This window comes from Heterodontus francisci, chromosome 30 (genome assembly GCF_036365525.1).
Source record: "Heterodontus francisci isolate sHetFra1 chromosome 30, sHetFra1.hap1, whole genome shotgun sequence".
In the NCBI taxonomy this organism is placed as follows: Eukaryota; Metazoa; Chordata; class Chondrichthyes; order Heterodontiformes; family Heterodontidae; genus Heterodontus; species Heterodontus francisci.
The window spans coordinates 61,069,583-61,093,169 of NC_090400.1; the positions used below are offsets into that span (position 1 = coordinate 61,069,583).

Consider the following 23,587-nt stretch of genomic DNA (forward strand, 5'->3'; position numbering starts at 1 on the left):
TACCTGTGTGGAAGCACTAACTTACCGGATCAACAACTTGCACAAGCTCAGATTTGTACCATTCTTTCCTTGTGATGGTTTTAAAAATCCAATATCAGCTCCTACCCCAACTCCACAGTCATTAGATCATAGCTCCTGACAAACACGGGGCCCTTGGCCTTGCAGTATGGAAACATTTGTCTAACTCCAGTTCTCAGTGACTGTCCCTCAGTAATGTTCCCCTGCTTGTTTTTTTTAAAGTATGTCTGACTTAAGGTGTGGAAACATGGTATTCAGATATTTGAGGTTTTCAGACAGACTGATTTTTAAAGTGAGCAAAGCCGCAGTACTTTTGCTGAGGAAAGTTGTCTCCCACTTTGGGCCTGAACCTCACGACAGTTGCTGACCACAGTTCAGTTCACTGACCACTTAAACTGGCTGATAGCTCTTCTCCAACATGTAGTGTGTCAGTGTTTTACTGCATGGTACACACAGAGGATCTTCAAATAGTCATGTTAACAAAAACCCATTCATCAATTCCTTCGAAAAGGCCCCTGGCTCTCTGGGCAGGTATTTCCTGAGATTAATATAATCCATTCTCTAAGATTTCCTTAGTGCATCTGAGTGCCATAAACACCAGTTTGTTTGTGTGTGTGTGTGTGTATATACTAACTGCAGAAGTAGTAATTTAACTATTGGTTCAAACTGATTCAACAGTCCTTCTCACGCACACATGTTCCTATGCAGCAACCCTTGCTCTCTAGCTTGGTTGTAGCTGATTCTATTCGTTTTGGATGTTTGAACTGGTTTAGTCTTCAGTGGAAATTAATTGAGCCCTGTAAGGTCTGTGTTGGAATCCTTCAATCCCATTTCCCACTCCATTCCAATCTAAAAGTCTGTGTGTGATTTGCAGTGAAATGGAGCTGCTGCTTCACACTGTGTGTAAGTTTTGTACTGGCATTCCTGCCCTTCCTGTTCTCCCCCATCCTGGTCCAAATGTCTGTGAGATTCCTACTGAGGGAGCTGCTGTGTCTCACTGCACGTTAACGATCTGCTCTTCTGTTCTGAGCACTGCTGGCAGTGTGGCTGGGAAACAAAATTATTGCTTTCAGTCTAGGACACTTTTCTTTATCTGACAAACAGGGTACAGAGCCAGTGTTGTAGTTAACCCACCTCTGCCTCGTCCCTCTCCTTACTCTACATTGTGCCTTGGATCATCCACTGAGAATCTATGCTCATCGTTTACACTCTCAGCTAAGATCTGAAATCAATTTTCATATTTTATCAAACCTCATTGTCACAGATTGTTAAGGATTTAAGTTTACAGAGAATCCCTTTTCCTATTTGCTGCCCTCTCGCACAGTTTCCAAGGTGGGACTGCCTTATTTCAGCTACTAACAGGAGTTTCTCTTCATAGTATCCTCCCTCTATTGCTGTCACTCATTCCACAGACTAGGAGTGCCACTGTACACCTGCTGTCTGTAGGCTGTGTTTAGTGGGTGGAGCATGCTATCTAAGCACACCATGTTAAAGCAGGCAGAGTACCAGTACACTATGCTCCTGTGTGTATTCTTTCTGTTTAGAAGACCAGTGTCATGCTACTTGACCTGTTGGAAGTAACGCTTCGCGGATAACAGCTCCCAACGTGCTTCTACTGCACTGCTTCATGATTGGTGGACAGGAGCAATGGTCGGACAGTACTGCTACACTGAAAGTGTGGCTGTGTTTAAGCTGTGGTTGAGTGGTCAGGCAGGGGCATGGGGATATGGAACCAGGGAGAGGCAGTGCTGGTGGAGCTGTGGGACATTGATCACTTGTAATTTAGCCAGACGTCTGTATGTGCCAGAAGGTGGAATTCTGTTGTGTAAGACTCTGGAATATTAATAGTGAGAGTTACAATTGTATTTTCCACCACTGCAGTACAGGAATTCATGGTTAAACTTATGGTGTTCAGTGAAACTGGTTCCTTAAAGCTCACAGTTTGAGACAGTATTTTGGATGCCTGCTTATTCTCAACAGATGACTTAAATGAATACAGCACCAAAACGCAAAACTCTCTGTTATGAAATATTCTTAGGATGAAACCTTAAGTCAGCACTCAAATTTTAAATGTGCTGTTTCGTAGATTATGATACTGAATGTCTACACATGGCCTTTTTTAGGGATTGCCCCTCTTCTTGCTTTCTATCTTGGATAATAAATAGGGCAGGCCTCTGTTTCAATTCTTTGAGAGAGTGAGTAAAAGCCATTTTCAGTAATTGAAATTCCTTCCCCTTCATACCCACCTCACCAATGCAGTGTCTGGCTGCAGTCAAACCTGTACCTATTCATCTTGCTCATGTTCAGTGCCTCTGGTGTTCTGTTTGGATGATGGCTTCCCTACCATGATCCTCCCCAAAGGAGGGCAGCGATCTGAGATTGATAAATTTTTGTTAGGCAAGGATATTAAGGGTTACAGAACTACTGACTGGCGGAACAGACTCAAGAGGCTGAATGATCCTGCTCTTCTTCCTGTAATCTCTGTTTTGGTGCTTTGGAACAATGATCCAGGCCGTGTCCCCAGAGTCTGCCTCACATGGGTCAGGTTAGAACTGTGCCAGCACAGTCTGACTAAGGCCTGACACAACAGCAACACAAGGAGGCTGTCTGAATGTTGAATCCTTGTTGCCCACACCCAAGAGATGAGTAAAGCTAGAGCTGGAGTAATCGTTTTTAATGTGATCTCCGTTCAACAAAATTATTTTAAGAACGTCTTTCTCTTCTGTTCTTAAGGAAAATTCTGGTGGAGAGTGCTGGGCTGGCAGAGGGTGATGGTGCAAATTGCATCTAGTTATTATTTGGCTAGATTTCACTTTTACTTCATTGAGTGAATTTCTCAATGCACAGATTCGATGATTTCCACAGTGCGATTCGAAGGAGAGCCGGGGAGTTCCCTGGGTGCTCTGGCCAACTTTTATCTCTTAACCAACACCTAAAAACAGATGACCTGGACATATATTTAATTATCATTTTATTTAGCAAAAGCAAATCCATGTTGCCAAGCAATAGCCTCCTCATTTGCTGAGTTTAAGGTGATTAGTCCACCACTTAGTCTGTAGAGGGGACATTTAATATCCTATAGAGGATATTTAATTATTAAACAGTAAGCAAATGGGAACTTGCTGTGCACAATTGGGTGCTGCATTTCCTAAATTACAACAGCGACTCCACTTCATTGACTGTGAAGCACTTTGGCCCACCTGAGCTACTGAAAGGTGCTGTAGAAATACATGTTCTTATGTATGCTGCAATGTTTGCTTGTCACCTTAATGACTGCACATACGTTTTCTACAAGAAAGCCCTGGCTTCATGGAGTGTATGTGTTTCTATTCCAGGTTGAGCAGGCTGAGTTCAAGAGACAGCAAGAATCGCTTCAGCTCAGCCCGGGCCCCAGAGGCAAAGGGAGGAAGCAGACTTTTAGGCAAGTTGGGGAAGACACCAGTAGGGTGGAGGTTTGGATCCATGCCACTCACCCTCACTCCTGTCAGGGAAGTGAATCTGGCAGAGATGATGGAATTTCAGAGCAGGACGAAGATCTTGGAAATCTGTCTCCTAGCGATGTAAGTACATGGATGTAGTCATCTCTAGGTAATGGATATCATGGTGTGACTTATTGGAAAATGACCAGTTGGCCACCAAGCCAAAGTGTATGGTAGACCCAGGAGCCACATGGGTCTGGGTAAGATACCATTTTGCAATTATTGTTGACAGGACTGAGATTGGCCACCTGACCACTGGATTTTATGTTGGCATAATACATTTTGTGGCTTAGTTTTTAGTTTTAGAGATACAGCACTGAAACAGGCCCTTCGGCCCACCGAGTCTGTGCCGAGTCAACCACCCATTTATACTAATCCTACATTAATTCCATATTCCTACCACATCCCCACCTGTCCCTATATTTCCCTACCACCTACCTATACTAGGGGCAATTTATAATGGCCAATTAACCTACCAACCTGCAAGTCTTTGGCATGTGGGAGCACCCGGAGGAAACCCACGCAGACACAGGGAGAACTTGTAAACTCCACACAGGCAGTACCCAGAATTGAACCCGGGTCGCTGGAGCTGTGAGGCTGCGGTGCTCGCCACTGTGCCGCCCTTGCGCTCTTGCTGTATGTGCCATTGCGATGGCCGACCCGACAACAGCCAACCCGACTCGGGGCCGAGTCCTTTAATGTTTTTAAATGACCGACCTGACCTGAAAATAACAAACATATTAATGAAACAGAAAAAAATCGTAGATTAAAATGAAAACAATACGAAACAAAACAGTACAGTCCAGCCCGACCCGACCCGAGCCTGAATGCTGGGGCGCAGAATACAGACTCGACCCGACCCGAACCCGACACATGTAGTCGGGTTTGTTCGGGTCGGGTAGCCAGGCTTTATTCCTTGGGAGTCAAAGTGTTCCATTACCTCACCCAGTTAGCCTGGGCAGCAAGTGTTGGCAGATTATTTGACTGGATGTAGCATACCAGCCAAGCTTGTCCTGTCCTCACTTGCTGTCCTCAGCAGGAAACATGATTTAAATGAGTCCATTTTTTTTTGTATTTTGGTGAAGCTGGTTAGTATTCAAGTGTTTTCAGAAATGTGCAGTGTACCCTAACTGCAACAGGTTTACAAAATCTAAGGCTTGCCTTTAACTACTAAATATGCAGTTATTCTCCCTGTTCTTCAAAAATGTGTGCAGTAAATGCAGCTGTAATCATTAACTATTATATCATTGCACCTCATTGATTAACAGTGATCATTTATTAGTGTGTCATGCACATATCAGCAGTCATTTGATGCTGTTTGTTTCCCCTCTGCTGAAAAATTTCCACCTTTCCCACGCCTGTGACGAAAGAAAAGCAAACTTCAAACAAGCCAAATATTAAAACCAAATCCCAATAAAAGCAAAGTCCATGTCTGGCATCAATAGACTACTACATGTTGAAGTGTTTTGTACATGTAAATTTCTATTTTATTTCCTCCACTTGTGAGGCTGACATGCCCGCCTCACTTGAAGAACAAAAAACATATGAGACATTTCAATTTCATGTCTGCTCAGCAGAATGTCTGCATTTCTTTGCCCCTTCACCTTCAGTCATTCAGTTATTAATTAAGTAGTTTAAAAGGTTTAGTTTATGCACTGTTCAAGTTAGTGTTAGTATAAGATGCTATTTAAATGGTATATTCTGTTTAGTGCTGCAAAATCGGAGCAACGCAAATATCACTGCCACTTGAGTGAGTCCTTGGATTAAAGCGGGTTAGGGGATGGGGGCATTGTGGGTTGTGCAAGCAAGCAGGAAGTCTTTTTTTTTAATTCATTCACAGGAGGTGAGCATCGCTGGCTAGGTCAGCATTTAATTGCCCTTGTGAAGGTGGTGGTGAGCCGCCACCTTGAACCACTGCAGTCCATATGGTGTAGGTACCCCCAGAGAATTGTTAGGGAGGCAGTTCCAGGATTTTGACCCAGCGATAGTGAAGCAACAGCAATATCATCGAATCACAGAATTGTTACAGTGCAGAAGGCAGCCATTCGGCCCATTGTGTACATTTCCAAGGATGATGTATGTCTTGGATGAGAGCTTGCAGGTGGTGGTGCGTCCATGCTCCTATTGTCTTTGTCCTTTTAGCTGGTAGAGGTCATAGAGATCACAAGTTTGGAAGGTGCTGTCGAAGAAGCCTTAGTGAGTTGTTGCGGTGCATCTTGTAGACACTGCAGCCATGGTGCACTGGTGGTGGAGGGAGTGAATATTTAAGGTGGTGATTGGGGTGCCAATCAAGCGGGATGCTTTGTCCAGGATGGTTTTGAGCTTCTTGAGTGTTGTTGGAGCTGTACCCATCCAGGCAAGTGGAGAGTATTCCTTCACACTCCTGACTTGTGCATTATAGATGGTGGATAGACTTTGGAAAGTCATGAAGTGAGTTACTTGTTGCAGAATTCCCAGCCTCTGACCTGCTCTAGTAGCCACAGTATAATACGGCTGGTCTAGTTAAGTTTCTGGTCTATGGTGACCCCCAGGATGTTGATGGACTTCGCGATGGTAATGCCATTGAACGTCATGGGGAGATGGTTAGATTCTCTCTTGTTGGAGGTAGTTATTGCCTGGCAGTTGTGTGGCGCGAATGCTACCTGCCACTTATTAGCCCAAGCCTGGATATTGTCCGGATCTTGCTGCATATGGGCATGGACTGCTTCAATTATGTGAAGAATTGCGAATGGAATTGAACACTGCAATCATTGGCGAACATCCCAATTCTGACCTTATGGAAGGAAGGTCGTTTAGTTTAGTTTAGAGATACAGCACTGAAACAGGCCCTTCGGCCCACCGAGTCTGTGTCGACCATCAACCACCCATTTATACTAATCCTACACTAATTCCATATTCCTACCACATCCCCACCTGTCCCTATGTTTCCCTACCACCTACCTATACTAGGGGCAATTGCTAATGGCCAATTTACCTATCAACCTGCAAGTCTTTGGCATGTGGGAGGAAACCGGAGCACCCGGAGGAAACCCACGCAGACACAGGGAGAACTTGCAAACTCGTTGATGAAGCAGTTGAAGATGGTTGGGCCTAGGGCATAACCCTCAGGACCCCCTGCAGTGATGTCCTGGGCTGAGATGATTGGCCTTCAATAATCGTAACCATCTTCCTTTGTGCTGGGCATGACTCCAACCAGTGGAGCATTTCCCCCTTGATTCCCATTATAAAATGTCACTATAAAATACTATTTAAATGCTGTTTAGTGCTGCAGTAATGGAGCAATGCAAATATCTCACTGCCACTCGTGAGTCCTGGGATTAAAGTGAGATGAGGTGTGGGGGAGAGTGTGTTCTGTGGAAGCAAGCAGGAAAACTGGCTCTCGTACAAGCCCATTCTCCCCACCCCAAAGGTTTAAAATACCTTTTGATGGTGCTGGTATTAATGCTGAAGTTATAAACTTTGAGAGTTGTTGCAGACGTGGTCTCTTCAGACTACTAGAAAAGATTGGATGTCCACCAAAGCTACTAAGTATCATCACCTCATTCCATGACAGTATGAAAGGCACAATTCAACATAGCGGCACCTCATCAGACACATTTCCTATCCTGAGTGGCGTGAAACAGGGCTGTGTTCTCGCACCCACACTTTTTGGGATTTTCTTCTCCCTGCTGCTCTCACATGCGTTCAAGTCCTCAGAAGAAGGAATTTTCCTCCACATAAGATCAGGGGGCAGGTTGTTCAACCTTGCCCGTCTAAGAGCGAAGTCCAAAGTACGGAAAGTCCTCATCAGGGAACTCCTCTTTGCTGACGATGCTGCTTTAACATCTCACACTGAAGTGTCTGCAGAGTCTCGTCGACAGGTTTGCGGCTGTCTGCAACGAATTTGGCCTAACCATCAGCCTCAAGAAAACGAACATCATGGGACAGGACGTCAGAAATGCTCCATCCATCAATATCGGCGACCACGCTCTGGAAGTGGTTCAAGAGTTCACCTACCTAGGCTCAACTATCACCAGTAACCTGTCTCTAGATGCAGAAATCAACAAGCGCATGGGAAAGGCTTCCACTGCTATGTCCAGACTGGCCAAGAGAGTGTGGGAAAATGGCGCACTGACACGGAACACAAAAATCTGAGTGTATCGAGCCTGTGTCCTCAGTACCTTGCTCTATGGCAGCGAGGCCTGGACAACGTATGTCAGCCAAGAGCGACGTCTCAATTCATTCCATCTTCGCTGCCTCCGGCGAATACTTGGCATCCGGTGGCAGGACTGTATCTCCAACACAGAAGTCCTTGAGACGGCCAACATCCCCAGCTTATACACACTACTGAGTCAGCGGCGCTTGAGATGGCTTGGCATGTGAGCCGCATGGAAGATGGCAGGATCCCCAAAGACACATTGTACAGCGAGCTCGTCACTGGTATCAGACCCACTGGCCGTCCATGTCTCCGCTTTAAAGACGTCTGCAAACGCGACATGAAGTCCTGTGACATTGATCACAAGTCGTGGGAGTCAGTTGGCAGCGTTCGCCAGAGCTGGCGGGTGGCCATAAAGGCGGGGCTAAAGTGTGGCGAGTCGAAAAGACTTAGCAGTTGGCAGGAAAAAAGACAGAAGCGAAAGGGGAGAGCCAACTGTGAATCAGCCCCGACAAACAAATTTTTCTGCAGCACCTGTGGAAGAGCCTGTCACTCGAGAATTGGCCTTTATATCCACTCCAGGCGCTGCTCCACAAACCACTGACCACCTCCAGGTGCTTACCCATTGTCTCTCGAGATCAGGAGGCCAAAGAAGAAGATAAACTTTAAGATTTGTTCTCAAACTTTATTTTTCTAACTTGGCTTTCCATCATACTATTCCCAGAGTAAATGGGCAGGCTTTGTGGAACTGGGCAGCAGTGCTTGTCTGAAGAGCAGCAGCCACCACAGATTCACTTCCCTCTCCTCTTTGTGTGTTAATTTGCCTTTGCTACCTCCCTATCTCCGCCAGGTGCAGTGTCCAGGGAAGTAGTAGTTTACCTGGGCCCTGGGTGCAAGAATGCAGCACCACTGGACTGTATACTTGCACTAAAACATTGGTGTATTTATCTATAAAAACAATTAAAATGGATCATCAGTGGTGCTGTATATTCTTCAGATATCAGTTACGTACTTGAGTTGTAGGCATGCTACCAGCAATGCAATAATGACAGTATAAATGCATTACAATTATAATAGCAGTATAACTGACTTCCGAATTTTTGTATTTTGAGACCCCCTGGAGGAGACCGTCTCTTGGATTTGACAGCACACTCTGCTATGACTCCAGGTGGCTTCAGGCCGACTCTGAAATGTGCTTATTGTGCACTGGAGCTCCTCCACACTGTAGACTTCATATAGACAATGAGATAGTCAAGTATCTTGGGAGTCTAGGTCCTTTGACCTGAGGCCTTCAAAAGATTTGACATTTAATGCTTGGGAGTGGTGCTGTGCCCCAATAAGTATGCTTGGGCAGAGGTTGATTCAGAGCCACATAATGTAAAGAAGGTACTGCTCAGCAGATTTAGTGCTGTAGACTCCGACGTTTAGTTACAGTGTAAGGGCAGCCCTTAACACAAAAAGGGACTTTCACCCACACCCCTGGAGTGCCAGTGTTCTGGTGAGCACATGAATCTTTACGAATTCTGCCTCGTCAAATTTTGTTCTCTTAGGTTTGTAACTCTTCGCTCTTATGGGACATGAGAGAAGGTGCCTGAGGTGTGAATGGCCACCTACGTCTTAATTCTTTTTTGGGACATCTGAGCTGTATATTCTCAGAACAAGCTGTGCCACGTTACATTTATTTCTGGTGAGGAAATGTTGCTGCGGTCCTCAGAGAGGTTGAGAAGATGCACGCTTGTTAATAGCTGGTGTCTGAATAGCAACTAACAGTCTTTCTATTTCTGGAAGTTGCACAATACTGCAGCTCTGCTGCGGTATGTGACCGATTGCTCGCTTGTACTGCAGACGCACTGATGTGTGACCGATTGCTCGCTTGTACTGCAGACGCACTGATGTGTGACCGATTGCTCGCTTGTACTGCAGACGCACTGATGTGTGACCGATTGCTCGCTTGTACTGCAGACGCACTGTGGTGTGCCGCTGACAGATCGTAAGCGTAAGCTTTCGTACATCTCTGGGCGGATGTGAGCACCTAGCCTGCAGAGGATTTTTCCACTCGCTGGTTTGCAAACTGCTGTTAAGATAATCCGAAAGCGTTTATAATTGAACCCTGAAAAAAACCCAGAAAATGTTGGAAATACTCAGCAGGTCTGGCAGCATCTGTGGAGACAAAGAGTTAACATTCCAGGTCGATGACCTTTCATCAGATTTTCAGCATCTGCCGTATATTGCTTTTGTATAGTTGAACCCTTTATGACATTAAATGCGGTACCTCTGATAATGTACACACCAACCGTGTAGGGATGGTGCAGTTTCATGGCACGATATTGTGCTGACATGCTGTGCAGTAGCGTGGCGGGCATGCAGTGACTGCCCTACAGAAAGAGTTTCTGTTCTCCTCTTGGGCTGACCGTGATTGTATTAACTGGTTAGATCTAGACCACTTTCATGTGCCTTTCACTGGAGGAGGCCTGGGAGTTTGTTGTGGAGAGGAGAAAGGAAAGAAAGATTGAAGAAATAATGTCAGCTTAGAAGTATTATTTTACACTGCACTGAGGCAAACAGTCCTTAGTGAAGAACCTTGAAAGGGAAGGGGATTCCTTTAACATCTTAAACTCTATAAAAGGAAAGTAAATGTTGGCTGCTGTCTTTAGCACCCTGTTACTCTGATTTCTTTGAGTTGCTGGTTAACGGGAGTGTGTTACAGGCAGGACTCTAATCGAGGGGTTTTGGGTTTTTATATATAGAATAATGGATACCTGTAAGTGAGCTCTATAGATTCTGGAGCAGTTTCTGCAGATTGGAAGGTAGCAAATGTCACCCCACTATTTAAGAAGGGAGGGAAAGAGAAAACAGGGAACGACAAACCTGTTAGCCTTACATCAGTAGTAGGGAAAATGCTAGAATCCATTCTAAAGGATGTGATAAATGGACATTTGGATAATAATCTGATTGGGTATAGTCAACATAGATTTATGAATGGGAAATCATGTTTGACAAACTTGTTGGAGTTTTTTTGAGGATGTTACTAACAGAGTTGATAAAGGGGAGTTGGTGGATGTAGTATACTTCGATTTTCAGAAGGCTTTTTATAAAGTCCCCCACAGGAGGTTGGTTAGCAAAATTAAAGCACATGGGATAGGAGATAATATATGGGCGTGGATTAAGGATTGGTTAACAGGCAAAAAACGGAGTCGGAATAAACGGATCATTTTCGCGTTGGCTAGTGGGGTACTGCAAAGTAAAGGCCTGCTACCCGACCCAACCCGACGGGACCTGACAACATGTTGGGGTCGGGTTGCACTTCCGGGTCCGGCATTCGGGCTTGGGTCGGGTTAGGCCGGACATGCTCTATCACAGGTAAGTGGCTCCAATGTTCGTTTAATTTTTGAACTAGAAAGATGGTTTTGTTAGTTATTTTCGGATTGTGCAGATCAGCAAGAAAGTGAAAAACGGAAGGTAAGTTAACAGGTGGTCGGGTCGGGTGCGGGAAAAAATGGAAGGACTCGGGCCAGGTCGGGCTTGGGTCGGGTGTAGTTCTGTCGGGCTCAGGTCGGGTTTCTTTTTTGCAGACCTGAGCAGGCCTTTACCGCAAGGACCAGTACTTGGGCCCCAGCTGTTCACAATATATATCGATGATTTGCATGGGGGGACCAAATGTAATATTTCCAAGTTCGCGGATGACACAAAACTAGGTGGGAATTTGTGTTGTGAGGAAGATGCAAAGTGGCTTCAAGGGGATTTGGACAGATTTAGTGAGTAGGCAAGAACATGGCAGATGGAATATAATGTGGAAAAATGTGCGGTTAACCATTTTGGTTGGAGGAACAGATGTGCAGAGAATTTCTTAAATGGTAAGAGATTAGAAAGTGTAGATATACAAAGGGACCTGGGTGTCCTTGTCAATAAGTCACTGAAAGCTAACATGCAGGTGCAGCAAGCAATTAGGAAGGCTAATGGTATGTTAGTCTTTATTGCAAGAGGATTTGAGTACAGGAGTAGTGAAGTCTTGCTTCAATTGTATAGAACCTTGGTTAGACTGCATCTGGAGTACTGTGTGCTGTTTTGGTCTCCTTACCTTAGGAAGGATACTATTGCCGTAGAGGGAGTGCAACGAAGGTTCACCAGACTTGTTCCCGGGATGGCGGGACTGTCCTATGAAGAGAGATTGGGGAAACTGGGCCTGTATTCTGTAGAGTTTCAAAGAATGAGAGGTGATCTCATTGAAACCTACAAAATACTTAAAGGGATAGACAGGGTAGATGCAGCGAAGATGTTTCCCCTGGTTGGGGAGTCTCGAATCAGGGGACACCATTTCAAAATAAGGGGGAAGCCAGTCAGGACGTAGATGAGGAGAAATTTCTTTACTCAGAGGGTAGTGAATCTTTGGAATTCTCTACCCCAGAGGGCTGTGGAAGCTCAGCCATTGAGTATGTTTAAAGCAGAGATTGACAGATTTCTAAATACCAATGACATAAAACGATATGGAGATAATGTGGGAAAAAGACATTGAAGTGGATGATTAGCCATGTTTGTATTGAATGGTGAAGCAGGCTCGATGGGCTGAATGGCCCACTTCTGTTCCTATGAGTTACAGACTGGAAACTAATCGAAGGGTTAGGGTGGTTTATATATAGAACAACATACCCTGGAGTGAGTTACTGATTGGAACCTAATCGAGGGGTACAGGTGGTTTATGTATAGAATAACAGATACCCGGGAGTGAGTTACCGACTGGAATCTAATCGTCGAGGGGTTTGGGTGGGTTATATATAGAATATCGGATACCCATGAGTGAGGTACAGATTGAAAAGTAATTACGGAGTTTGGGTGCTTTATATATAGAATAATGGATACCCATGAGTGAGTTACAGACTGGAACCTAATTGAGGAGTTTTGGTGATTTATATATAGAATACCGATCCTGTAAATGAGTTATAGGCTGGAATGCAGTCTACTGGTTTGAGTGGTTTATGTGTAGAATGATAGCGTGAGTTACATGTTGGCATCTAATTGAGAACAGCATCTGATGGCTATCTGATCAGTGACCATTTTCTGAACTCTGGTTAGATAACTACCTTGAAATGGGCTCCAGCTTTTGGTTTGAATGTATGGCATACTGTTTATGTTTTATGTGGAGATTTCAATCAGTTTTTGCCTCCTTTTCTTGACAGCAGGAGTGGTCAGGGCAGCTGCTGCCTGTCTTGGGGAGGTCTGTGTTTATGTGTGACGTTTGCTCAGCAAGTTTAACCTGTTGAATAGACCTTGCTTCACTTTGACCTGTCCTGTGAATGTCATCTGACTTGGCATTGTGATCCGCAGTGGTTGTGGAAGATTAAAGCTGAATCTAAGTTACTCACTGGACCACAGGCTAATGTTCCCCACTGTCCTCACCTAAGTGACCATTTTTAATGTGAACCAGAATAGCTGGTGTCTGGAAGTTGTTGGGCCATGGGAGGCCTTACCTGGTTATTTACTTATGCACTGTCCAGCAAGTGCTGGAACCCTTTGTCTCCTTATTAATCCAGTGTTGCTGAGGCCAACTGTAACCCTTATTGGCAAAGGCTAGAACTGAGATTGAACCAGGATACATTCTGGTTTGTATGACTTTACCAACTGAAATTGGGGGAATTGTAGCAGATTGTAAACAGTCCCTTAACCAGCAACATTGCGTGGGAAAGCACTGAGGAGTTAAAAACACTGAATCCATATCATAAAGTTTCAAACAACATCAGTGCCTGAACAAAAATCTTATTCTTGTTTAGGAGCTGAGAGGAAATGCTCCAAGATTTCACAATTTCTGTAATCAGTTTGGAAGAGTGAATGTTAAGGGGAGATTTGACAGAGGTGTTCAAAATTATGAGTGGTTTTGGTAGTTTAGATAGGGAGAAACTGTTTCCAGTGGCAGGAGGGTCAATAACCAGAGTGCACAGATTTAAGGTAATGGCAAAAGAACTGGAAGGGAGATGAGAATTTTCTTTTTATACAGCGGGTTGCTGTGATCTGGAATGCGCTGCCTGAAAGGGCTGTGGAAGCAGATTCAACAGTAACTTTCAAAGGGGAATTGGATAAATATTTTAAAAGGAAAATTTTGTAAGGTTATGGGGAAAGAGCATGCAATGTGGCTAATTGGATAGCACTTTTCAAAGAGCTGATATGATGGGCCAAATGGCCTCTTATGCTGTATGAACAGTGGTATGTATGTATTTTAAAAGTATAATTGGAGCTGCAGTACTGTCTATGAGCAACAGATGATGCTGTGCCTACTGATGCTGAATCGGGGGACCAGGGACTTGCAATATGAGTGGGAGCAATAGTTTAAATATTTTTTTTAGAAGTAATGAAGGTTTAGGAGGTTGCTGTTGTTTGAAAGGAAACAGTTACCTGCATTTAAACAGCAGTGAATTTTTCACAATGAACTGGAAACAGCACACGCTAACATCCATTATAGCATATTTAAAACCAAGCACAACACAGATATCACCTAGGCTATGATTGTTTTAGTTTATGAACAATGAGATACAGATGCTGTATTTTGTTTCTGATGTATGATTGGGTAAATATCTGTTCAAGTGACCAGCTAATTTCTAAATGCATATGTCCATCCCCGTAACATTGCCCATCTCCACCCATGCCTCAGCTTATCTACTGCTGAAACCCTCATCCATTGCTTTGTTACTTCCAGACTTGATTATTCCAATTCTTTCCACCCGTCGTCAATTGAGCTCATCCAAAACTCTGCTTCCCAAAATGTAGTCCACTCCAAATCCCGTTTGGCCATCAACCCTGTGCACACTAACCTACATTGGTTCCTGGTCTGGCAACACTTCAATTTTAAAATTCTCATCCTAGTTTTCAAATCCCTCCATGGCTTTGTCCCTCCTTATCTGTGTCACCACCTCCAGTTCCACAATCCCGTTCTGGCCTCTTGTTCATCCCCACTTCTCACACTCCACTATTGGCGACCGTATTTGCAGCTGTCTGGGCTCCATGCTCTGGAATTCCTTCCCTAACCCCCTCTCCCTTTCTCTATTCCTGTACAATACTCCTTAAATCAGTCATCCTTTCACCTGACCATATTCTCCTCTCTCAGTGTCAAATTTTGTCTGATTATGATCCTGTGAAGCACCTTGGAATGTTGTTGAAGTCCTGTGAAATGTTCATACTGTCACACTGATGCCAGTGGCTCAGGCTGAGCATTGCCTCCCCCCACCCCTGCTTGGGTCGAGCATAGCCTCCTCCAACCCCGGCTCGGGTTGAGCATCGCCTCTCCCCGTGGCTTATCCTGTTGTCAGGATTTGCATTGCTAATTTTGGCAGGTTGCAATTGTGTGTTGAGGGCTAAAACTTACTTGTTTTGCTGATAGCACCGTGAATTGCCTTAGGTGTGTCTGGTACAATGTGTTGCATTTTTATTGAACTCCTGTAAATCTTTCCAATTGGCGTAGTGCTTGCTGCATCAGATATATCCGTTGTCTGTACCTTGGGGATGTCTGTGGAATAATCCACACACCTGCATTCAGCATTATCGCCAAGGTGTGCTCTTAGGTTTTCTCAAATGTAACTCAAGAGGCGCTGAGGTTTTTGCTGAAGGAAAGGGAAAGCTGGGGGATTTTTGCAGTGGAGGGGCCATGTGTTTCTCTCGTGTTCCTCGTGTAAAAGCGCTTCACAGTCAGGACATGAAGCAGTTATTGCTGGGCGGGGGAGAAATGGAAGGATTCAAATGGTTAAAACCAAATAGAAATTCTGAAGTGGTTTTTGAAAGTAGGTAAGGTTGGCAAGGAAGAGGGAACTGTGCAGGAACACTGGTTAATCAAGCAGCTGCAAGTTATTGAGCAGAGCGAGGCGGGAATGAGGAGAAACCTCATCTCAGAGAAGTGAGGGTACATGCAGGGGTTGCAAGGTTTGGTGCGAAGAGGTCACTAGGTGAAGGTGATGCTATGGGTGAATTTGAAAGCATGGGCCTGATTCTTCGAATCGATGCAGGGCCAGTGGAACTTGAAGAGGAAAGGAGTGTGGGACTTTAGGTGAGGGTGAGGGTATGGGTTGTGGCATTTTGAATAAGTTGAAACACGTGGAGGGCTGACATGGAATGCAGCTGGGAGGGTATTCAGTGTAGCCAAGCATCAAGGTGATGAAAGCATGAACTATGGTTTGGGAGCAGGAGCAGCTCATCTTGTGGAGTGAAAGAAAGTGAGGCTGGTGATGGAGTGGATATGGGGGAAGCAAGCGAAGCTTGAGGTTCAGTGGCGAAGTATGGGGTTCAGCGGTAAGTTAAAATTCTGCCTCCTGACCCAGCCTGAGGCAGGAGCTGGATGGCATCAGGGCCAGAGGCTGTGGTACTCATGAGAACCAGGAAAACTGGCTTCTGACTTTGACTACATTAAACTGGAGGAATTTTGGAAGGCTGGGAATCATTGTGGTGATAAGGGAGGGCAGGTTGAGGTTATTTGGTTGTTCAGCAGCATAGCTGGAGTGATTGAACAAAGAACAAAGAAAATTACAGCACAGGAACAGGCCCTTCGGCCCTCCAAGCCTGCGCCGATCCAGATCCTCTACCTAAACATGTCGCCTATTTTCTAAGGGTCTGTATCTCTTTGCTTCCTGCCCATTCATGTATCTGTCTAGATACATCCTAAAAGACGCTATCGTGTTCGCATCTACCACCTCAGCTGGCAACACGTTCCAGGCACCCACCACCCTCTGCGTAAAGAACTTTCCACGCATATCCCCCCCTAAACTTTTCCCCTCTCACTTTGAACTCGTGACCCCTAGTAATTGAATCCCCCACTCTGGGAAAAAGCTTCTTGCTATCCACCCTGTCTATACCTCTCATGATTTTGTACACCTCAATCAGGTCCCCCCTCAACCTCCGCCTTTCTAATGAAAATAATCCTAATCTACTCAACCTCTCTTCATAGCTAGCGCCCTCCATACCAGGCAACATCCTGGTGAACCTCCTCTGCACCCTCTCCAAAGCATCTACATCCTTTTGGTAATGTGGCGACCAGAACTGCACGCAGTATTCCAAATGTGGCCGAACCAAAGTCTTATACAACTGTAACATGACCTGCCAACTCTTGTACTCAATACCCCGTCCGATGAAGGAAAGCATGCCGTATGCCTTCTTGACCACTCTATTTACCTGCGTTGCCACCTTCAGGGAACAATGAACAATGGACCTGAACACCCAAATCTCTCTGTACATCACTTTTCCCCAGGACTTTTCCATTTACTGAATAGTTCACTCTTGAATTGGATCTTCCAAAATGCATCACCTTGCATTTGCCCTGATTGAACTCCATCTGCCATTTCTCTGCCCAACTCTCCAATCTATCTATATTCTGCTGTATTCTCTGACAGTCCCCTTCACTATCTGCTACTCCACCAAACTTAGATTGGGAGGGGTGGATGGAATAATTAGCTGGAGTGATCAAATGGGTGGGTGAAGTTAATGGGGTGATCGGAGGGAAGAGAGGGGTTAATGTTGGGATGATTGGAGGGGTGAGTGGGGTTAATTTAGTTTAGTTTAGAGATACAGCACTGAAACAGGCCCTTCGGCCCACCGAGTCTGTGCCGACCATCACCCACCCATTTATACTAATCCTACACTAATTCCATATTCCTGTCACATCCCCACCTGTCCCTATATTTCCCTACCACCTACCTATACTAGGGGCAATTTATAATGGCCAATTTACCTATCAACCTGCAAGTCTTTGGCATGTGGGAGGAAACCGGAGCACCCGGAGAAAACCCACGCAGACACAGGGAGAACTTGCAAACTCCACACAGGCAGTACCCAGAATTGAACCCGGGTCGCTGGAGCTGTGAGGCTGCGGTGCTAACCACTGCGCCACTGTGCCACTGTTGGGATGGTCAGATGGGAGAGTGAGGTAAATGTTGGGGTATTGGAAGGGAGATTGGGGTTTATTGGTTGGGAAGAGGGTGGTCAGGATGGCAAGACTGCTTGAGATATTTCTACAACGTTGTATTTTCGAATCTATTCAAGAAAAGCTCTGATGTATATACCTTCCTTGCGACTCATCCCCAGTGTTATCAATGGCATGAGTGTTAATGTAAGCCTAATTTGGTTTGGAGCTGGCACACTAAACAAGTGGCTGTTGTGTAGGATTTTAAAGGGAAGGTTCCTGCTGGGTGCCCAGCTCTGTTAAATGCTGTCATGTTCCACTGAATTGTCACAAGTGGTAAACTTTAACTAAGTGCAGTCCTGTACTGAAGTCTGTGCTTAAGGAATGGAAACAGTCACTTTGGGGGTTACTACCATGCTGGTGCCAGAGCCAGAACAGTTGCTTTGTCATGCTGTCATTGGAGAGGATTCCAAACACAAGAAGTCCATTTTGCTTTGGACCCACTGGCAGATTTGAGTAACATGAGCTTTTTGGGACCATGCAAGTCTGTTCAGATGTGAAACAATGTGTTTGATGTGGGCAGTGTTTTTTTTTAAGTATATTTGCATTTTATTGTAACTGAGAAGCTCAATACTGCACCAGCTCAAGAAAGGATTGTCTTGTCCTTCAAAGCTTGTTTTGCACATGCCAGGTTGGTCTTGTGATGGAGCCTATGCTTGTATGGTTATGGAAGTATCGGTAAAGCAGCTACCCTGATGCTTCAGTTATACTGCTGCATGGAGGTCAAGTTGGCTCTGAAGTTGGATGGAGTCTGTCCTCTGAAGTTCAAGTTCTTCCTCTTGAATTTTTAGGTTGGACTGATTTGAATGCTCCACATCCCCTCCCACATCATGTCTGATCCCTAACAGTGCCTGCACCTAGATTCGGCAAGTGCTCAGTATCAGGACTCCCTTCACGAATGAAACCTCGTCTTGGATAAGTAGTTTCTGTTTCAGTTGCCAGAGGGATCGGATCTGTTTTAGGACCTTTTAAGTCCGTATGCAGTTAGTTAATGCAGCACCTGATGTAGCCGAGTATTTGTGCCATTAGCGGGGATGTTAGTTCTGTTAAATATTTAACAGGGATGAGCTTGCGCTCTAATCATTGGTGATATATTTTCTTTGAGGATAATATTCAAAAGCTAAACAGTTAAACCCACATCACATGCATTGCGCTTGCACTGCCTCCAGCTACATTGGAACCAGTCCATAAAGCAATATAACGCACCATTTAACTCCTTGACTTCGTTAATTTATTTTTGCCAATTTTCACTCCTTTTCTCCTTCCTTTCCCAGAGGTGCTGGCTGTTTCTTGTGGGTATGTATTCCATGAGTGCCAGCAGTCCTCTTGCTCAAGTGACCGTTGTGAGCTTAGACAGCGAACTCTTGAACCATGGATTGGTCAGATCTGATCCTCACTCTGTCCACGCTAGCACTTTCTGGCAGAAGTCACTAGATGTTGGTTAGGAACAGAAACCCTGGCTGGATTCTCCTCTTTCCCTGGGGCCAAGTTCTGTGACCTAATTGCTGCCCCAGCTAAGCCAGCACAGATCAGGGATAAAACCTGGAGCTACTTGTTTTGTATGGTTCAGTATTGCATCAAGCAGTGTGTACCCACATAGAGGCAGTGCAAGCTGCCTCACTAACTCCAGTTACATCCTGAAACAAACAGAACTTGTTGTGGAAACTCTGCATGTGACTTATGCCCCACTTGTATTGGCCACAACGTGTTAGTAGGTTGGGCTCAGTAACATGTAACCAGACCTGTTGCTGTGGCACTGGTCTGTAGTGACTGAGTAAATGGAATTCTCTTCCTAAGTGGCTCATTGTGGGTACACGTCCCAATCCAGAGATTTGAGCTCTTAATCTAGATTGGCACTTCAGTGAAGGAGGGCTGCACTGTCAGAGGTACTGCCTATCTGATGAGATGCTTCTGCCTGCTCAACGTTGATTTAAAGCACTTCTTGGCACTATTAGACAACACTTACCTCTGAGCTAACAGCATTAATCTTTTTATCTGGTCATTTATTTCGTTGCTGTTTGTGCAACTTTTCTGTGCTAAAGTTTTCTGTGCTCCACCACAACATTTTTCCTCTTCCCCACGTTGTTCAATGGTCTCCCTCATCACCAATTTTATCAAGTTTGAGGTACTTTTGTGCATGGTCACTAGAAACTTGATTGACATTGCCCCAAACTCCATTCACGTCTGTGTTTACAGTCAGAGAAGGAACCTTTCATCCTAGCAAGCAGGGCAGGATCTGAATGCAGTTTTATAGCCTTGACTAGCTGTGCCATATGGTGGTATTTAATTACTGCAGAAAAGGAGCACAAAACCTGAAATTGTGCGCAGTGTATTGTATAAAAGTAGTTTAAATATATTCCTAATATTGATGCGATGGGAAGGATAGCTGTGATTTACCCTGAGGACTCAATGTCTGAGTGTGCAGTAACAGCCTGGTTTGCTCTGTGAAGAGGCAGCAGAGGTCGCTGAAGGAGCTCGATGTTTGAAGTTCATGCTTTGCTTCTGATGTCCTAATAAGCCGTTGTTTTTGCTCACGTGATGTTCCATGGTGGCTACACTTGATGACGTATCAATGTGTTAAAGTCTGAGTTCTGAGCATTGAAGTGAATTGTTCTAACTGCTGTGAATAGGGTACATACATTACCCAGAAACCAAATACCTGACGTTGAATGTATGAAGCTTGGAAATTACATACCTGTGATAAAATTATATTTTCCACCTCAGCCTAGTTTCTGTTCCCTCGCTTGTCTGCTGTTTTACTCAGTTTTAACCGCATAAGCAGGGTGGAGGGGCAGTTACTCGCCTCGATCAGATACACTGAGAAGGGGATTTTCTTGTTCTCGTGCCTTCTCAGGTTGATTTTAGCCTTTGATCCTGTATTTCCAGGCTTTCAAGGTTACTTGGGGCTGTTATTCAAAATAATAAACTGCCATTCAGTAACTTGCTCCTCATTGGGACCCACAATGTCGCCTATTAGGCTATTTTCCTTTATGCCCCCAGCATCTGAGCCCAGTGTGGAGCTTTGACTCTCCAAGCTCACAAATTTCGCTGCTTCTGCTCGCTATGCGACATCCTAGGAAGCTTTAGTTTAGTTTAGAGATACAGCACTGAAACAGGCCCTTCGGCCCACCGAGTCTGTGCCGACCATCAACCACCCATTTATACTAATCCTACACTAATTCCATATTCCTACCACATCCCCACCTGTCCCTATATTTCCCTACCACCTACCTATACTAGGGGCAATTGCTAATGGCCAATTAACCTATCAACCTGCAAGTATTTGGCTTTTGGGAGGAAACCAGAGCACCTGGAGAAAACCCACACAGACACGGGGAGAACTTGCAAACTCCACACAGGCAGTACCCAGAATTGAACCCGGGTCGCTGGAGCTGTGAGGCTGCGGTGCTTGCCACTGTGCCTTGAATCTTGGCAGTTTTTTTGTCATATTTACGTCAGCAGTGATTGAGGCGCAAAGAATTAAGGTCTAGGATATTTTGGAAGGAGCCCATATATTTATTGCTGCTGTTCTGGTTGTGAGAGAGTGAGATTGCCTGCCAAGAGTGGCAGAATCATAGACCACCAAAAACATGGGGCTGCAAATCTGTCTGGCCATGGGTGGGGGCAGAACAAAGTAATAGCGATTTGTTCAGTGTGCACTGCTGTGTGCATAATACTCTTTGCGATCCAAACTAACAAAGCAAAAGATCTAGAAGTGTCTTGGTAGTTGTTCAAGAGAAGTGCATGTTCGACTGTAACAGGAGTGTTGGTGTGAACTTTGTGGTTTGAGTGGAACCAGCTGCATCTCAATAGCACTTTTCAATTGAAACTGAAAGAAAAGAAATTTGCAGTTTTCAGTCTGTCTCCGCTATGTTTCATCCTGTTACCAAAATAGGGTGAATGAAAGAATCCTGTCCGGGTGGAAACTGAGTAAACATGGGCACCTTGGTCTGAGCATATTTGTGCACAACGTGGTGCCCTGTATGCGGGCCCATCAGCAAATCAAAGGCAAACCTCAGCCTCTACACATTTTTCTGATTCCATCTGGGTGTCACAGGGCATTAGGATTCAGCTCTGGCAACCTTCCCAGTGATGCCAGTATCATAGTAAAAGTGTCTCTGTTGGTTACAAGGGGCCAAAGCCTGGATCAGTCTAAGCTCAGGCCCACAATACAAAATGAATCAATCAAAAGATGTCTCTCTTAGAGAGGCACATAAAAATGGCTAATGTGGAAAAAGACAAAATGCCGCCTTTGTGCTGTAAGGGGTGCTCCTGTGAGGTTGGGAAGTCACGAGAGAACTTGAGTGATGGAACAATGTAGATGGAGCTTTACTCCGTATCTGATCCAGGCATGCTTGATGTAGAGTGGTGGTATCGTGCCGCAGAGATGACACTTTCATCTTGTTGAACACAAAAATTCACCAATATATAACCACCTGCATTAAAAAGAAAACCATTTTTCAAAAAACAAGAGATTTTCCTCTGCCAAGTTCCCCGTGATGCTAGTGTTTGTGTTCATCTTTGCCAGGGAGGTGAAGTGTTTTAGGCTCTTATCCTGATCTTATCTTATCATTAGCTCAGTATTAAACCCACTTTGTGGTGTGGTGCTGGGCCATAAAGAGAGGGCAGATCTTTTATTTTGATTTATTTAGTGTGTCGTGTTAATTGTCCAGGTGGCAGGAGCGGCTGCTATTACTGTCTGCCCCTCAGTTGTGAAGGTTGCTATTAGCCTGGATTCCTGAGCTTGCTCATTCAGTAATTCTTGCTGGAAGTGTATCTGTGTGAACGATCCCTGTCACAGTTGGATATGCTACTGCTGCCTGCTGACAAGTGAGGTGTGACTGTGTGTGATGTAATGGGATGCCTGTAGGCCCATACTCCTAAATAATTTGCTCACTGCTTTGTCACCAAGGGGAGAGATCGTGGGGTAGTGGTAATGTCATTGAACTGGTAATCCAGAAACCCAGGCTAATTCTCTGGGATGGGGGTGGGGGTGGGGGTGGGACAGGTTCAAATCCACCACGACAGATGGTGGAATTTAAATTGAATTAATAAATGTGATTTAAAAAATTCTGGAATTGAAAGCTAGTCTCAGTAATGGTGCCATGAAACCATCATGTCATTTAAAAAAAAAAATCCCATCTGGTTCACTAATGTCCTTTAGGGAAGAAACTGCCGTCCTTATCTGGTCTGGCCTACACGTTACTCCAGACCCACAGCAACGTGGTTGACTCTTGACTGTCCTCTGAAATGGCCTAGCAAGCCACTCAGTTGTCAAGGACAGTTAGGGATGTAACAAATGCTGGCCTTACTAGCGACGGTCACATCCCATAAAAGAATAAAACAAAATCCTTGTTCATGTAAAATAGACCCTTTTCCACCGAGAGTTCAGCAGCCAGTGGGTTATTCTGTGGTGGCTTGTGGAAAAATCCAAACTAATCGTAGCAGAGGAAGTGCAGGGTACTGAATGTTGTAATGATTTGACTGGTGTCACATACAGGCTGAGTTTGTGCACTTTGTGACCCCGGTCACTCAAACCACTTCTGAAGTGGTAAGATCACCACGAGTCATTTCAAGAAGTGCTGCTGGTTTCCAGTGTATTCATATGGCTGTCATCGACCAGTGTATGCCAGGTTGCAGTTGGGTTGGTTAAACACAAAACCACACACTTGTAGCAAATGTGGTGCGGCGACGTGACTAGATCCATGTAGTAGTGGTGAGACTGCACTTTGGAGCCAAGTGTACAGCAGCTCATGTGAGTCAATCTACCACCTGCCTCAGCTCATACTCCTTATTAAACTGATCACAAAGTGGAAAGCGGTGTATTTTCAACCCTCCCTACCCTTTGTTGATGCTTTCATTCAGCATCAGCTATATTTAAATATAAATGTGTTCAAGAATGTGCATTAAGGGGCTTTTTTATTTTTGGTTTGGTCTGTTTTCCCACCCCTCCTGATCTAAGTGAAACTCTGGTCTTGACTGAGAGAACTGAAGCTGACTCCCACTGCCTGGCTGTGGTTTTTG

The 23,587-nt window shown here is 44.9% G+C and overlaps 1 protein-coding gene across 1 annotated transcript in view; it reads left to right on the forward strand.

Annotated features, from left to right (window-relative positions):
* The window catches only part of smg6 (SMG6 nonsense mediated mRNA decay factor), a 451,841-nt gene that overhangs the window by 36,876 nt on the left and 391,378 nt on the right, over positions 1–23,587 (forward strand). The window contains 1 exon segment of the mRNA XM_068010820.1: positions 3,354–3,578. Within this exon segment, the coding sequence (XP_067866921.1) occupies positions 3,354–3,578 (225 nt within the window).